The sequence below is a fragment of the Bidens hawaiensis genome, unplaced genomic scaffold, assembly GCF_021521415.1.
Source record: "Bidens hawaiensis isolate Kalapana, Puna unplaced genomic scaffold, B.hawaiensis_p1.1 tig00006085_1, whole genome shotgun sequence".
NCBI classification, from domain to species: domain Eukaryota; kingdom Viridiplantae; phylum Streptophyta; class Magnoliopsida; order Asterales; family Asteraceae; genus Bidens; species Bidens hawaiensis.
This window is the reverse complement of record NW_027491404.1, coordinates 1190136-1209057: the sequence shown is the minus strand read 5'-3', so window position 1 is coordinate 1209057 and position 18922 is coordinate 1190136. Positions and strand designations below refer to the sequence as shown.

The 18922-nt window shown below is 39.8% G+C and overlaps 1 protein-coding gene across 1 annotated transcript; it reads right to left on the bottom strand.

Moving 5' to 3' along the window:
* Positions 1 to 8730: 8730 nt before the first annotated feature.
* On the bottom strand, positions 8731 to 10176 carry LOC143631484 (uncharacterized). The gene is made up of 2 exons (XM_077100247.1): positions 9762 to 10176; positions 8731 to 9296 (listed from the first exon to the last, which is right to left on the bottom strand). The coding sequence occupies exons 1-2, from the start codon at positions 10174 to 10176 to the stop codon at positions 8731 to 8733; spliced, it is 981 nt and encodes a 326-aa protein (XP_076956362.1).
* Positions 10177 to 18922: the final 8746 nt, after the last annotated feature.

Here is an 18922-nt window from a genome sequence, read left to right as displayed (position 1 = left end):
AAAGTCTATCCCTTCCTTTTGAAGACATCCCAGTGCTACAAGTCTAGCTTTGTTCTTAATCACCAAACCCCTTTCATCCCTTTTGTTTCTGAACACCCATTTGGTTCCTATTGCATATCTGTCATGTGGCTTGTCTACAAGATCCCATACATGTAAATCTCTAAACTGGGCCAATTCCTCTTGCATTGCCTCTACCCAACTATTGTCTTTTAAAGCTTGAGCAATATTCTTTGGTTCTAATTGGGATAGAAAGCAAGAGTACAGACAGATGTTAGCTATCTCAAAATGACTCCTTGTTACTCTTTCATGCAGGTCACTAATGATATTTTCAGCAGGATGATTCTTTTCAACAGTAGGAGTTTGTATTATCATATTTGTAGACAAATTTGTGTCAAGATTTGTTTCATTGATTTCAGGTTCTTCAATGATCAAATCAGCTTCTGCATCATGAAACTCTGGTGTTTCATCATTGTGTTGTCTTGAAATGGATGCACCATTGTTTCCCAGATTCAAGCTTTGAAATAAGTCTTGAAATCTTGCTGTTGTTGCAGCTTCTTCATCATTTGTTTTGTTGCCTGTGTCACTCCCATTCTGAACATGATCATGTTGTACATAAGGACTATCTAGTCTTGTCATTTCCTGATCTTGTTCAATGTCATTCTTTGAGGAGCTATTCACAAAAGTGTATTCTTTTTCTGTTCTAGCAACCTTCTTCCACAATTCTTCCAAGTCCAGTTCTTTCTTCTTATTTTCTTCAAGTACACTGATCTTGTAGAATGTTTCATCAAAGTCTTCAGAATAAATCTTGAATGACTTGATCAATTTTTCATGATCAAACAACCATGTTGCACCACTGACTGTGTTGAATTGATTCTCATTAAAAATAATGTCAAATGACTCTATCACACTTATGTGATCTTTCACATAAACTCTGTAAGCCTTTGAGTGAGTAGAATATCCAACAAAGAAACAGTCTAGTGACTTAGTTTGAAACTTTTTCAAATAGTCTCTAGTGTTCAATAAGAAACATTTGCAGCCAAAGGGCTTGAAGAACTTGATGTAAGGCTTTCTATTGTTGAAAATTTCATATGGAGTTTTATCATGCCTTTTGTTCACAAGCACTCTGTTCTGAACATAACAAGCAATGTTGATTGCTTCAGCCCAGAATGTGACAGGTAAGTTAGCATCAGCCAACATGGTTCTTGCAGCTTCTATCAGTGTTCTGTTTCTCCTTTCTGCAACACCATTTTGTTCAGGAGTTCTTGGAGCTGAAAATTGTTGCAGTATTCCTTTCATAGCACAAAATTCTTCCATAACTCCATTCTTGAACTCAGTACCATTGTCACTTCTAAGCATCTTCACTTTCTTATTCAGCTTGTTTTCAATCATTGTGACACAACCTTTAATCAACTCAGCAGTCTCATCTTTGGTACTTAGGAAATAAACCCAAGTATATCTTGAATAGTCATCAATGATCACCAAACAGTATCTTTTATTTCCAATACTTGGTACACTCACAGGACCAAAAAGATCCATGTGAAGTAACTCAAGTGGTTGATCAATTGAGTTGATGAGCTTTGTCTTATGAGTAGACTTGTGTTGTTTTCCCTTCTGACATGAGTCACAATGATCATCTGACTTAAATTCTCTTGTAGGTAAACCAATCACATGTTCACCCTTGACCAGTCTATTCATATTCTTTAAGTTCACATGACACAACTTCCTATGCCACAATTTAGATTCATTTTCAGTGGCTTTGGAAACAAAACATGCACCACCTCTTGAAATAGCATCTTTCATATTCAACTCATACAAGTTGCCATTTCTTGGTGCCATCATCATAATCATTTCAGGTGGGATCACAAACTCAGGTTTTAAGATGAAACAATGAGAATCATCAAAACTGACTTTGTAACCTTTATCACACATTTGAGATATACTCAACAAATTGTATTGTAGTCCCTCAACATGAAAGACATTGTCAAAAGACACCTTCCCATTTGTCAATATCCCTTTGCCCACAATCTTTCCTCCATTATCATCACTCCCAAAGGCAACTGGACCCTCATACTTCTCTACATAATTCACAAGTGACCTCTTGTCACAAGTCATGTGCCTAGAACAACCACTATCCATATACCATATATCATTCAATGGAGTGGCCTGTTCCTGCACAAAGAGAAATTTGATTAGTTCAGTGATGAGATGCAAGCTTCTTCAACTTACAACTTATCAGTGTCAATTTTAGTGGCAGCTTGGGAAGTGAGTGTAGTAGGTTCAGGATCTTCATGAGTGATCTCCAAGTTGTCTGAATGGTCAGTTTCATAACCACACTCTCTTGGTGTCTTGACAAGTGAAGCTGAATTGTCAAGCTCAACTGAGGCAGTTCTCTTTTCTTGTAAGACATAGTCCTTTGATTCTGAGAAGTCTCTTACATCAGTCACAGCTTTAACTTTAGCTTCAGTTCTAGGTTTCCATGTGAAATCTTGTGGCTCATATCCATGTTTTAACAAGAACTCTTCATCACCAGTGAGTACAGCTTATTTCTTTCTTTGATATATGGTTTTTCTTTTTGATTTCTCACTGCCTGATGATTCTTGTGACTCATCAGACTTGACTGAATGAGCATTTTTGGTAAATTACAATGACTGGTTTTCCCTTATCACCTGCTTTTGCTTCGAGGTGATTTACTTCTTCTCACATTTTCAGTCATATGCATCTTCTTCTTTGTCTCAGCCTTCACTTCAACTCTTGTCTCTATTCTATTCACATTTCCCTTTTCCCAAATACATTGCATACTTCTCTTTGTACAAAACAAAGTCTTGACCAAACTTTGTTCCATTTGGGACATGAAATGGCTGAAACTTGAGTCTCTCATTACATGAATCAGTATGGTGTCCATATTCATCACACTTTCTACACCACACCTTTCTTTTGAACATCTCATGCTCTTGTGGTTTCCTGAATCTTTCACTTGGTTTGGGCTCTCTTACACCAATTGTCTTTTTGTTTTTCAGATTGTCAAAATCAGTTGAGAAAGGTACAAACTCAGCCATTCTGATGTCACTTCTTTCCACATTCCCTTTAACAAAGACAACCTTTTTCAAGTTCAGTGGTTGATCATCTTCATTCTCTCTATATCATGACTTCCTTCTTTCATATTCCTCAACAGTTTCTACCTCTCCCACATCAAAGTCTTCAACACTTGAAAAGATAGGATAAATAGGAGTAAAATATTCTATATCCATTTCTTCCTTATTTACCTTCTTTTTCTTGTTCTTTTCTAATTTTTCCAAAAACTTTTTGCTTGGAGGTCTGACAGCATTGTAACACACATTCTTCTTTTCACTAATGTCAAAAGAAACATGTTCTCTTTTCATTTGCTCATTCATTCTTTTCATTTTATGTGTAACTGGAGGATACTTTGGAAGTTGATCAACAGATTCAGGCTTTCTATATTTTCTTCCTTTTTCAGCAACTTGAATTTCTTTTTCAGTAATTTGATCACTCAAATCACTCAGATCATCTTGATCTAATTCATCTGAATCAAAGTCATCTTCAGAGACTTGAACTCCAATTGACTTTTCCTCTTTCATTTCTTTCTTCATAACAAATTCACCATCTTCACTCACCTCAACATTCTTGTACAAATCTGCAACATCTTCTTTGTCTTGAAACACATCTCTGAATTGTTGTAGATAAGCACTTCTCTTCTCTTTGTCAACTTTAGGCATAAAGTTGTTGTTGAATGGTGGTGGAACAGCCTTGTATTTTTCATCTTCATTTACTTTGTTCAGAATTCCACAAATGTTTCCAGTTGAAACTAAGTTCTTTAGGAATTCATTTTCAGTTTGCAGCTTTGTATTCAGCACCTTTTCATCAATCACCATCTTCTTCAACCCACTAATTTCTGTTGTGAATCTTGTCTGAGCTCTATAGCTATTCATACAATCCTGTTCCAAACTTTTCATTCTTTCCTCACTAACAATCTCACTTGCCTCATAAGCATTGATAATGCTTTGCTTCTTAAAACACTCACTTTCCAGTTTACCAATCTTTTCTTTTAATTCATTGACAAGTTTAGGTAAATCAGCATTAGGATCAGAATGTACCTTAGATGAAGATGCAGAGTCTATGGCCATGAATGCCACATTAGCTCTTCTGATATCATCTGCTATATCTTCCTCATGGTTACTCCAGTCAAAGCTTCCCTCATGCTGAGTAGTTACTGCCACATTGCCATGATTTCTTGGTTGATTTTGGTTTGCTGGAATGTTGTGAGTTGCAAGGATTTGTACAGCTTGATTCTGATTGTTGTTCATTTGATATACTTGATTCTGATTCATGCCCTGCTGGTTGTTCATCTGAGGCTGATAGTGGTTTTTAAAATTGGGATTGAAGTTGTTGTTTGGATGGAAGTTGTTGTTGTTGGGATTGAATCCTTGGTTATTGTTGAAGTTCTGCTGGTTGTTGTTTCTATGTACATTCTGCTGGTATTGTTGTTGGTTTCTAGGCTGTTGGAACTGATTGACTTGAAAGTTCCTTGGCAAATTGCACTGTCCAGGCTGTTGACAGTTGTAGCAGATAGCCTTGGACTTATCAAATCCTATTCTCTCATTTGGACCAGAAACTAGTGATCTACCAGTTCTGTTGTACAGTCTCTTACTTCTTAATGCTAACATTGCAGCTTGCCATTTGAGATCCATGTCTTCAAGGTCATCAGCATCTATTTGTTCCAAATCATCCTGCACTACACTTGTGTGAATCATGTTTTTGGCCATAAATGCATTGTAGGATTCAGTGAACATAGACATTAGGGCTTGTGTATCACTCCCTTGAACATGCCCTGCACCAGCACTATGAGCATTTCATTTCCCACAGAGGCTGAATCATCATCAATCAATTGAACATTAAACCTCTGTTGACCACCTTGACTGCTTGAACCACCTCCAATGAATGACCTAGCAGTCTCATTGTTGTGATCACTTGGTTCTTCAATGATGGGAATTTGTTGTTGATTCTTTGTTGTAAGATTCCCCATTGGAGCAATTAAAGCATTTGACACATTGAAACTTGGTTTATCTTCCTTGATCATTTCATTCTCAATCATTTCAAGTTCAACAGCTTGAAGAAAACATACTACATCATCCAATTTCAATTCATTGAAATTTTGCTTTTGAAGGATGAATTTGCAAGCAGTATACCATTCTTTTGGCATTGAGTTGAGCAACTTTATATTTAAATCAAAGTCAGTCATTACATAGTCAGTTGTTCTCAACTCATTCCCAATACTCAGAAAACGTTCTAGTATTGACTTCAACTTTTCACCATCTCTATACTTGAATCTCTCTAATTGTTGCTTCAGTCTTTGCTTCTTAATGTTCTTCAATTCAGTGTTACCTTCATACATCTCAAGGATTGCATCATACATTGCCTTAGCACTTTGATGATGTGCAACCTTTGTGAGGATTTCCCAAGACAGACCAAGTTTGAGCATAGCCAAAGCCCTGTCATCAACCTTTCTCATTCTCTCTCTAACAGCAGCAATAGCATTTGCATTAGCACCTTCTTCAAAAGCAGCTTGTGGTCCATTCTTGATAGAATTCCACATATCAACATCATTATAACAAACAGCAGCCTCAAAAAGCACTTTCCACTTGGTAAAGTTCTCCTGACCATACAATCTAGGTATCTTATTAGTAGACACCTCTTGTTCCTCATATCCAGACATTTTCTTAAAGCAAAAGTTACGCTTTTATCGAAAAATAGAGTATACTAATCAGATCTGAGAATAAATTCTTAGATCTGAGGTGTCTGATATGAATAGAACAAGATTCAACAATAAAAATCAAAGCTTTAAGTGAAATAAGGAAAAGAAAACACCTAAAACTTGTAGATCTGGAAGAAAAATGAAGAACAGAGCTTCTGACGTCACAAATCAATCGAACAGTGCTCTGCTTACGTCATTCTTCTTCAAAACTTAATCAGCAACAATCTTTCTAAAAATAGCAGCAACACAGCTCTGATACCACTTGTCTTGTCCCAATTTGATCGTCGATTCGGCTCGGATCTTTAATCAATCATGTCATAACTCACGCAAAATTAATCGTGTTGACAAGAGAGTTAATGACGGGTTACTATGTTTAGAAATATGACCGTTTGTTAAAGGCGGAATCAATAACAAACATACGGTTGCATTGAATATTCAAAATACGAGGACACACGAAGGATTCACTCAAAAGATTTCCATTTATATAACGTTAATCATACAAAAGGATAATCGATTAGGGTTTAGGAGGAATCATAGGACAGCCGTCACACACAAAATATTCTCTTAATTAATGTGTCGGTCTTATCCGTATTGTCTCTCGTATCGTCGTGTGTCACCCTTCGGCGGCGTGCCCTAATTATTCTACTTATAGGCCTGCCAACCTAGGACAGCTGTCATTCCTTCTAGAAACCCTATCCGATAGTACATATTCAATTTACATATTCAAAAATATACTAAGTGTAAAAAAGTCTTCCGGGTAAGCTTTTCATTAAACCTCAGTCTCCGAGTACGCAGTGTACTCGGCCTTCCTTCAGACTTGGTAAACATAGAAGTGTACTCGGAATCAGTTTTCGGGTAGACTTTACTTAAAGAATATTTTACTAAGTTAAATATTCACCGAGTAGACTTCAATCTTCTTGGACTTATCAAACTTTGCTCGACAAATCCTTACGAGCAACCTTGTTCTTCTATGATCCTGTTCGGCGCATTGTCAGTTAAATAACTTATTGATAAGGCGTACTCGGGAGTACATACCTTACTCGAGCAGAACCTTACTCGATATAACTTAGAAATATTCCATCAACTCATCAAGTATACTCGGACCATAATTATTAAAGAATACCTTGCCCAGTCTTCCATATACTTGGTTTCTTGGACTTGGTAGACCAAACCTTACTCGGAAGAGTAAAATACTTGGTCTTGAAGAACAATCCTGCTTGACAAAGTGAACCTTACTCGGATATGCCAAATAGATAAACCTTACTCGGAAATCACCAAAAAGCATACCTTGCTCGGATATCCACTTAAAAAGATTATTTGAAGTAAACCGTGCCCGGAAGGCAAAATCTCGTACTCGGCTAAGTAAAAGCTTACTCGAAGGTCCAAGGTGTACCCGGATTCAATACTTAGCAGTTTCTGAGGAGGTTGAGAAGATTCCAATCTTCAATATTCTTCATTTAGGTCAAATCTCCTCATTTGGATCAAACTCTTGACCCAACAGTACCACTTCTGACTCCGCCAACCTCTCCATTCAACACTGTTCAGGAGCCGATCAACCTATCAGACTCTTCTCCGATCAGGGAAAAAAAGGTTGGTGAGTTTGAGCAGCCTCCCACATCTCCACCCCCTGATGAACACAATCTCCAAGATCAGGGTGGGGTTAATGTGTCTAAACACAGAGGGCAAACTTCCTCTTCTCAAACGGGTGAAGATACTGCTCCGCATCATCCCCGATGGACGTTACGGCGGAACTCGGTACTGAATGATTTGGATGTTTGCCAGGAATATCTCGACGAAAGTCTTCCTCCTGCAGAGAAGGAACGACAACGTCGCCGCGTCCACAAAGATCTGTTCGACTCCAACTCTTATCATGTGGCGAACGCTGTGTCTGCCAATCAAGAACTTCTCCGGGATTGGTTAGCTATGAATGATGAGTTGGAGGAAACCGAGCGGAACTTGCTTGATGCCAAGAAAGAGGCTCTCAAGGCATTAACTGATGCTCGAGACAGTCATCGAGCTATGGAAGTGGCGAAAGCCGCACAGCTTGCTGCTGAGGAAGCTAAGGTCGCTCTTCAGAAACAGCTAGACGACCAAGCTGAGCTGATTAAGACCCTTCAAGCCAACTCAGCAGCCAAGGACAAGCGTTTATCTGACCTTAATACTAAGAGTCGAGACCAAGCGCTGGAGTGTGCTAATCATAAGATGGATCTTATCTGAGCTCAGGCGGACAAGAAATGGCTTATGTTGATGGCAATTCCCAAGGTACTAAATCTTTTGCTGCCATAATTCATTTACACGTGTATTGCTTCATACAGAGCTTTATAAGTTCAACAGGTTATTACTGATGTTCGGAATAGTGACGACCTTGGGAACTGTGTCGCAATACTTCTCCGTGCTTCCGAACAAGCAGGCCGACAAATGGTTTTGAGGAAGGCTATAATTTTGCTTCCGAAGGTAAAGTGCTGGAGGAGTATGTCTTGGCTGGTGTGGATACCGCTTCCATCCTTATCGAGAAAACCAAGGATTATGACACTCTGAAATTCTCCCTCTCTGATCATATATCGGAGCTTGCAGATAAGGATGATGCCATTGAGCAACTAACGGAGTTGTTGGATCTTGAGGAAGAAGAAAACGAAGGAGCCGAAGATACTACGGGAGGCAAACATGTCGCCCCATAAATGTACTTTCCTTTGTAAATATTTCTTCCTATTTTGTAATCTCTTTTGATCAATAATAAGAAGTCTTTGTGTTTCTCCCGGTGCACTTTGTCTTATGCACTATAATATAAGTGCCTATCCGGAACTTCGGTTTTGTCAATAAAATATTACAACTTAAAAAAATAACATGGATTTGTCTGGACATTTCTCATATATTGGGCATAAGCATTCTTAGAAAAAGAAATTACACAATTACTGTACTATGTGGGCGCGCATGCCGAAAATAAAAGACAAATATGAGCACTACATGTAGCATTTCTTTAGTTGTGCTGCATTCCATGTCTGAGGAATCTCAGTCCCGTCTAATTTCTCCAGCTTGTAGGCACCTTTGGTTAATACTTGTTTGATTCTGTAAGGTCCTTCCCAAGTTGGGGCTAACTTGCCTGGAGGCTCCTGTCCGGATGCCTCGTTGTTGCGGAAGACAAAGTCTCCCGCATCGAATTTGCATTCTTGAACCCGCGAATTATAGTATTTTTGAAGTTGTATTTTGTAATTGTGCTCGCGGATCGATGCTAATTCTCGTCTTTCTTCGAGCAAATCGAGATTCATCCGGAGTTCGCGATCGTTATTGTTGATTAACAGAACCCTCGCGGATGGGATCCCGATTTCTGTCGGGATCACGGCTTCAGTGCCGTAAGTTAGGCTAAACGGCGTTTCAGAATTACTAGAGTTTTTCTGGGTGCGGAAGGCCCATAGTACATGGGGTAACTCGTCAACCCAACCGGTCTGTTTAGTACCTAACCTCGCCTTAATTCTTTCCTTGATAGTTCTGTTGATCCTTTCGACTTGACCATTTGCTTGCGGGTGAGCTACAGATGTGAAAATTTGGGTTACCTGAAGTTCTCTTAACCATTCTTGTAATCCGCTATCAGCGAACTGGGTCCCATTGTCACTTACCAACTTTTGCGGGAGACCAAACCGGCAGATGATGAATTTCCAAAAAAATTTCTTAACACTTGATGCCGTTATTGAGGCGACTGGTTTGGCTTCTACCCACTTGGTGAAGTAATCAATGGCCACTATCAGGAACTTGACTCGTCCCGGGGCTTCTGGGAAAGGTCCCATAATGTCAATAGCCCACTTCTGGAACGGCCAGGCAGATGTTACCGGAATCAGTTCGTTCTTTGGACGCAAGGTATTTGGGGCATGACGCTGGAAAGAATCGCACTTTCTGATTTCTTGCATAGCGTCTAAATGCATTCCACTCCAGTAATACCCTGCGTTCATGATTTTTGCAACTGTCATTCTTGGACACGCATGAAGTCCACAAATACCTTCATGAATTTCCCGGATGAGGTAATTTGCGTCTTCCGTGTCCACACAACGTAACAGCGGACCAAGAAACGATCTTCGATACAAGATACCATCAGTCAACTGGTAACTCAAAGCTTTGTGTTTGATTTTCCGAGCTTCAGCTTTCCCAGCTGGAAGCGCTCCGGAAGATAGGTAAGCTTTAATTGGCGTCATCCATGATTCGACGCCTGTTTGATTTACCAAGACTTGATTCTGGGGAACGGATGGATGGTCTAAGACTTCTACACGAATATCTTTGGCAAAATGCTCAAAATTTGTTGAAGCTAACTTGCTAAGAGCGTCCGCCGATTTGTTCTCACTCCTTTTAATGTGAATGACGTTGAAGGAGGTAAATTGGCGAATCAAGACCCTCGCTTGTGACAAATAAGAAGCCATGACATCGTTTTTGGCTTCATATGTTCCATTTATTTGTCCCGCAATTAGCATAGAATCCACGCGTGCTTCCAAGTGTCTCACCCCAATCTTTTTCGCTATCCGCAAGCCTGCCAAGAAGGCTTCATACTCCGCCTCGTTGTTGGTACTTTTGAAGTCCAATTTGATGGCGTATGTAAATTCATGTCCCTCGGGATTGACTAGCCTTAGGCCAGCACCACATCCTTCACTGCTCGAGGCTCCGTCCGTAAACAATGACCAAATTTGTCCTTGTTCCGGAGGTGCTTGGGGTTGTTGTTCAATCAAACACTCTTGTTCTTTGTGTTGCGGAACTTCTGTGACAAAGTCCGCCAGAACTTGTCCTTTGATTGCCGGTCTTGGTTTATATTCGATTGAGTGTTCACCCAATTCTATGGCCCACTTTGCTAGCCGACCGGAGAATTCAGGCTTACTCAACACGTTCTTGAGTTTGTACCCAGTTAACACATTTATGGGATGACCCTGGAAATATCTGCGGAGTCGTCTGACGGCATAAATCAGTGCCAGTACCAGCTTTTCCAACATCGAATATCTTGTTTCCGGTTCCGATAATGTTCTACTGGCGTAATAAATTGGAGTTTGGACATTTTTCCTATTCGTCAATAGGACAGCCCCCACAGCAATGTCGGATGCCGACAAATATAGTGTTAATGGTTCACCTGCGTGTGGAGCAGTTAACGTGGGTAATTCTATTAAACACTTCTTGACTTCTTGGAACGCTTGCTCGGCTTCCGGAGTCCATTTGAATTATGCCTTTTTGAGGCAATTTCTCAGATGAAATGAACGGATAAGATTTAGCAGTGTGGTTTGCCAAAAACCTATTTAATGCTACCAATCTCCCGTTAAGTTTTGGGCTTCTTTGAGGGATGCGGGATGGCATGCGGGCTACTGCTTGTATCTTGTCTGGATTAGCCTTGAAACCTGTAGGTTCCCAGCCGGATCTACACGGAATACCTCGTTCTACGTAAGTGCGGAATCCCTACGTAAGACGTTACGAGCGTAGAAGACGATACGAGTTAACACGATCAAATACACGTTATAATAAACAAAGACACGTTGTATTGCAACCGAAAACACGTGATATCAATCACAAACACTGGACAACTCGTTACAACTCGATCAATGAATCAATTCAAACCTAGCCGTAACCTAGACATATAACAGACGACAACTTCGCCTAGCATGTTTAGGCGAAGTTGTTCCTAACTTCGCTTGTTCCACAAGTTCGCCTATATCAGCGAACTTGTGAGAACTTCGCTTACATCCAAAACACAAATCCAACTAACTCGATTACAGACACTAGACACTGAACTACTGACATCATGTACCAACAAAACCCGTGCCTGTAACGATTACCCCAAGGAACTTCCCTTCCTCCATCCCGAAGGAACACTTTGCTGGATTGAGTTTCATGTTGATACTTCTCAGTGTTTCCAAAGTTTCCTCTATGTCCCTCAGCATTTGATCTTCTTCGATGCTTTTGATCACTAAATCGTCCATGTAAACTTCGAGGTTTCAACTTATCTGACCTTTGAAGGCTTGATCCATCAGCCTTTGATGCGTGGCCCCAGTGTTTTTTAAACCGAAAGGCATCATTCTGTAGCAGAATGTGCCCTGGTCAGTGCGGAACGCTGTCTTATCCTCATCACCAGCCGCCATATGAATTTGGTGATACCCTTTGTAGGCATTGAGGAAGCACTTGAATATGAATGGGGCCACAGCATCTACCTTTAAGTCAATTTTCGGAAGTGGGTAACAATCTTTCGGACATGCCTTGTTTAGATCTTTGTAATCTATACACATCCTCTATGTTCCATTACTTTTTGGGACCATCACCGGGTTAGCCACCCATGTTTGGTACTTGATTTCTCGGATGATTCCGGCGTGAAGAAGGTCTTGCACTTTCTCGTTAATGGCTTTTGTCTGTTCGGGGCCCATTTTTCGCTTCTTTTGCACAATTGAGGTGATCAACGGATTCACCTTCAACTTGTGCTCTGAAATGTTCCGCGGGACACCTATCATGTCCGCGGGTTGCCATGCGAAAATGTCGATATTCTTTGTCAATAATTGTTTCAGAAAAGTTCGGACGATTTCGGAGATAGCCGGACCAATTACTACGGTTTGATAGGGAAATTTCTTGTTGAGAACCCATTTCTCCGGTTCAGTCCTCTGGTTTTGTTTGGAAACTTTGTTCGGCCTTGAACTTTCAGTTGTGTAGCAATGTCGGTTAACATGGATTATTGCTACGCCAGTGCGGGTCGGGACCCCTACTGCTCCATGAGCTGTGGACGGATGGGCATTGAAGTCACCAATTGCCTCTCGTCCGAGGATAATATCATGTTTAGAGGTTGCCGGTAAACTAAGAATTCAACCTCTTCAGTTCTTGAGTGAACTCCATCACTAAGTGTGACCGGGAAAGTAATGACACCCCGCGGGTACATTATTTCCCCACCAAACCCAGAAACGGGTGCGTGAATAGGTCGTAATCGTTCTTTATCCTCTTCCTCAAGCTGTTCAAAGCACTGTTCATACATAATGTCGGACGTACTACCGGTGTCGAAGAACACATATTGTGACCGGTAGTGTCCGAATAAGGCAGTAATTATCAAAGGGTTTTTGATACATGGTCCTCCTTTGATACGAGGAAAAATGACTTGTGACATTCGTCAAATTGGAGTCTCGATTTATATTCGTTTTGTAAACTTTCATATTGTAAACCCGACTCAATATTTTTAGGACCTTATTTAATTATTATATAATACTATTATATACCTCGATCATAAATATCGATGTTTGTCATGTTATAGTGTCGTTAAGAAAAACATAAGGGATAATACTTGTCATTTTCGAATCTAAATTATAATTTCTTAAGTTTAAAACCTGTCCATAAAATATGTAGAAGTTGAGGGGCCATTTCTGTAAATATGTATTATATAAAAAGAGCAAAACCCTAAACCTAACCATATTTTTAAAACAGCCGCCCCATATTATACTCCCATTTCTGGCGCCGTTTTCCGGCGGCCGGAAATCGACTCCGACCATCTCAGCTGCAAACCACCACTCGCAACCACCACCTCTCTTTCCTTCCCCTCGCGCACTCTCCGGCAGCCCCCTTTTCCCCTCTGTCACGTTTTTCCGGCGACCTTCGGCCGCCGTGGCCACACCGGAAAACCGGCCCCCGTCGCTCGCCTTCTCCGGCCACCGGTGTAGCTGCTTCTCTCTGCTCGTCTCTCTCCCTCTCGTCTCTCTCTTTGTGTGCCGTTCTCTCTCTCTCTGTTTCTCTCCCTCTCCGACGATCTCTCTCTCTCTCTTTGTGTGTTCTCTTTCTCTCTTGGTTTTTCTCTCTCTCTGTTTCTTTCTCTCTCTCTCTCTCTCTCTTTGTTTCTCTCTCTGTTTGTTTCTCTCCCTCCGTTTCTCTCTCTCTCCCTTGTCGTTGCCCTCGTCTCCGGCGGGCTTAGCTCGGGTTCATTCCCGGCAACGAGCCACGTCTCGTGAACAAGAAAAAAGGTATATAATTTTGGGTGTTGGTGTTATTAAATTTCATATATCGAATTTTAGACCTAAATTGCTCGTAATCGGTTTTATTTATCGGTTATAATCTTTAAAACGAGTTGGTTTGATTTGGGTAAAAGACGAACACCCGGGAAATGGTTATGTTATTTTTTTATGGGTCTATATTAACAATTGTTTACCTTGGTTTCGGTTGAGTTGTACGTTAGTGATTTAAACTAGAGGTCTCGGGTTCGGGTCTCGTCCTAGCCGGTTTTGGTAGTATCTTTTCATACTATAAAATTATTGTTACTATTAATACTAATATCGCTACGTAAAGATTATTATTGGTATTATTACATATAACTTACTATTATATTTATTTATCATTATTATTATTATTATAAATATTTAAGTTATTATTATTAATAAAGACCATATTACTATTATTTATCAAGATCATATTTCTATCATTTATTTATTAGCAATAATATTATTATATTTATTTGTGAACTCGTTTAGAACTCGAACCGACACCGAGGGTGGTATTATTATTTACTATCAATATTATTTATTATTATTATCATTTTTATCAACAACGCTTAATTTAGTACTTGGATTTTTATTCTTTAACTATTATTATTTGTATCATACAATATTAGTATTATTATTAATAATAATTATTTTTATTATTATTATCATCGTTATCTTATACATCTATATATATATATATGTATATATATCTAACATATCTTTTTAGAAATATCATTATCATTTATAATATTATTATAAACTTTATTATTTGTCCATGTTTATAACAACCGAACTCTTTGATTTAAAACCCGTCTTGTTCTTTTTAATATTGGTTTAGTTATTTAAAAGCTCAATAAAATAATATTATTTTATTTTAAATTATCATTTAAGTACGAGTCTCTAATCGTTAACAAATTAACCGATAATCCGATTAACAACCGAACCTCCTTGTCCAACGTTTCAAATGTAGTTTCAACTAAAGTTCAAGTTCATTAATATATCTTATTTCTTCGTTTTCATTTAGCTTTCAAGTCGGATTCGTTCGTTTCGTTCACAAGCTTTTTATATGTCGATCATTTATTATTTCCCGATTCGTCAATCGAGGTGAGTACTTTCATACCCCTTTTTTCATATTTCATTTTGGGGTGACATTTCATACTTATCAAACTAAATGCTTTAATTACTTGCATCTTAAACCCACAAACGTGATTGTATACCTTACTTGAATAATTGCTCGATTTGGTGTTCTATGCTTATTTGTCTATGTGTTTATCGCTTTTGGATGGTGGAACTATAAATCCTAGACCATTTGGAAACCCCTCATGGCAAGGTGTCGTTAACGTAATGCAATTAACAATAACTATAAAATCCTAAACTACTTAGCAACCCCTTGTAGCTAGGTGGCGCTAACGTAAAACTATTAGCGATTGTCAATTTATCCAAGTTTATAGCTTTTATTTATTGTTTTGTATACAAGTTTTGTGGCCTTTTTATTACTATATACTTATATGCTCAAACTTATGAATTGCTCACCAACCTTTGTGTTGACAAACTTTATTTTATGAAATGTTACAGGTTTGACTTTTATTGACTCGAGGACTTGATGAAAACGTTACCAAGACCATTAGGATATTAGTAAAATGAACAATATTATGTTACTTGTATTTCAACTTGTTTGTGTGGATGAGACGTGTTGCTTATTTGATTTGTTGAAATAAAAATGAGTTAAATAAATATTGTCACTTTAAATAGTGTCTTGTGTATTTGTCCAATCACGTTGCACCCCGGCATGTTCCGCCGTCTTTGGTCGGGGTGTTACATGACTGGTTCATTTTTCCACTCTTCGTCCTCAAAATTTTTCCTCTTCCCGCTGGTCTGCTGGCCTCCGTGAATCATATGAACGTTCAGATCTTTTTTTTGCCTTTTTGCTGGGCCCTGGTTGTCCTTTGCGGGAGGTTTACCAGCCCCTGGTCTTACATTCTTGACCAAATGGTTTAACTTCCCGTTTTTTACCGCTGCCTCTATTTCATTTCTTAAGGCCACACATTCGTTTGTGTTGTGCCCTATGTCATCATGGTACGTACAACGTTTATTACTGTCAAGGAATGATTTCCTCGGTAATGGTTGAGGCTTGCGGAAAGTCAGATTCTCTGTCGTGAGGATTTCTGATGGAGATTTTGACAACTGAGTCCAACTGTTATTGGAAGAACGTGCGGGAAAGTTACGTTTGTTCTTGTTGCTAATCAATGTTCTCGCATCAAATTGCTTTGGTGCTTCTGTACTTGGTTGCAGTCTAGACCAAATTGGCCCCTTGGCCTGTCGATTTGGTCTTGGGGTTTGGAATTCGACTCTTGGCACTTGTTTTTGACTGCCGGATCCCAATGTTTTCTCGGTTCTTGCGAATAGCTTAGCTGACGTCATGATTTCGTCCCAAGATTTGGGCATACCATCTCTTCCGGTTATAGTACGAATCAGAGCGTCACTATTTACATTCTTTCGGAATGCTCCCCTCAGCATGTCTTCACTAACCCCACCAATATTAAGGCTCTCATTATTGAAACGGGTAATGAAATCCTCAATGGATTTATTATTTCGCCTTACTACATCAAGTATTTCAGACGGGTCACGAGTGTGTTTCTTTTGTTGACTAAAGTGTTGGGAAAACTTTGCTACGAAGTCTTTCCAACTCTTAATGTGTCCGCAAGGCAATTTTTCAAACCATTCTCGTGCAGCTCCAGTAAATGTCAATGCGAACATATGACACCAATATGGAAGAGTCCAACCACTGACTCCTCCAACCGCTTCGAACCTCAGCAATTGATCACTGGGGTCCGTCATCCCGTTATATGTCCCAACGGATGTTGGTATTTTTGCGTTTATCGGGAACAGAGCTGTCGCGATGGCCGGAATAAACTTTGATTTTTCTGCAAATGATTCCGGACGATATGGTTTGGAGAAATCGTGTTCCGCTTTGCTATAATATTCTGCGTGGCGAATAGCCGATCGCGGGTAACTAGCCTCTCCAAATGGAAGAAAACGGTTGTCCCCGCTGTAATAACTACCTCCCGGATGATATGTCGAGTCGTGTCCGTCTAGTTCTTCTTCGTAAGACTGTACTCTCATATTTACGCGGGAACGAGGACGTAACCTTGGAATTTCTTTCTGGTATTGTTCTTCTGGGTGACTGTACTGAATATGACTTCCTCTTATCGGAGGAGAAACAGATCTCCTAGGAGGGTCGTCATAGCTCAGGGTACGGGCATGAAATCGTTCATTCCGTACCCTTCGTCCATATTCAGCGGCCAGACTCTCTTGTTGGATACGGTACCATTCATCTGGAGACAAAAGTTCTTCAAATCTATGGCTTGCTGTATGAGTTTTTGTCGGGGCTGAGTCACCTGAATTTTCCTCGAGGTCCAATTCTAGGTGAGTCCGGCGATTATTTCTCATAACTCGCCCAAAATCTCCCAAATTGGAACCTCTCTGAGCTGTGACTCCTCCTAGATCATTGGGAGGGGTACCAGCTGGTGTTACTACATATATCGTACCCACTGGAGAAGCGTCCGCCAGTGGGGTAAAATGCTTTCGAGTTGATGAACCACCCAAAGTAAAACCTCCGGGTGTCACAACATCATCTTGCTCATCAGGAGTAAGATTCTGAGCGAACAATGACGTTACTCTTTCACGTGTTTCTAGATTAGTAACACGTGGAGTTTGCTCTGAGGTCCCCGTCGGCCCTTTAGGAATTTGGATCATATCGTAACTTCGAAAACAAAAATTGATGTTCTAACAAAAAACACGAATGGCGCCAATTAAGAAACACATATCTACTCCCCAAGTATGGGTCCTAGATCCAATGAGTCAACAGGGTAGGATACGGTTAACTGCCAAACGATATGAACCCAATTGCCTAAAGTCCAGTGACGAACACCTGCAAAACAGACACCGTGAGCTCGTTACGGGAAGAACAAGGGGGGGTCTTCCCGTAACCACCCTCCGGCGTGAGAATAAGTACTGTTCTTTAGGAGATAAACACTTAAGTCAATTGAGAAAGTACTGTGGGAGTGAATGAATACCTCATGGTGATTGAGAGAGTATTTATAGCCGAAGGGTGTAGGAAGGTGATTGGGCCAGCTGTCCTTTAAGAAGATGCATGAATAACCGTCTGGACACGTGTCCGTATGTGATAGGTTCATCTTATACGTTGCATGTGCATGTATAACCACCTGGACACGTGTCACTTTATCATTGGTTAACGGGAGAATATTGGCCATGTGCACGGTTATAACGACCTTGCCAGATGTCACTGGTTGATTGGCCGAAAGATCACGTATTGCTCAAGAAAGCACCTTGGCAAGTCTTCTAGAAGATAATTGATTATTGACAGCTGTCCCGGGGCATTTACCTCGTGGTTATTTACGCGGAAGGATATTCCTTCTTGCGGATGCTCTTTGAGGGTGTTAACGGGAGAATATTGGCCATGTGCACGGTTATAACGACCTTGCCAGATGTCACTGGTTGATTGGCCGAAAGATCACGTATTGCTCAAGAAAGCATCTTGGCAAGTCTTCTAGAAGATAATTGATTATTGACAGCTGTTCCGGGGCATTTACCTCGTGGTTATTTACGCGGAAGGATATTCCTTCTTGCGGATGCTCTTTGAGGGTGTTGTGATGCTTCCGCATGCACTATGAAGGTGTTTCTTCCTCAACTAATTATGCGGATTGTTTATGTGTCCCGCGGGTACCTTATGAGGGACTTCAGATTGACCCGCGGGTAGTCCTTAAGTGTATTTGGGTCTTTTTGGTACCCTACCTCTATAGGATCTTTATTCATCAACCCATTCCGCACTATAACTCAAATCAAATTCAAAAGATGAAAATTACAAATATAGTGTTGGTATCCAACTACCTAGTTACGTTACTTTAATTAAGTATCAAACTTTTTTTCCAATCGATAAAACTTAAAACTCATAAGACATGAGTTATCATAATGGTGTACTTGCTTTTCAGTCGTGTATCATTATCAATCATCTTCTTTTTTTAATAGCAAAACAACTTAATACACACAACAACAGCGTATAATAAGTACTATTTTCATGTAATTACTTTCATATTGTTTGGTTCTCTGCGTACCGTTCATGTTTATTGGTTTTTATCTTCAAAATCTAAATAATTATTGTTTTGTT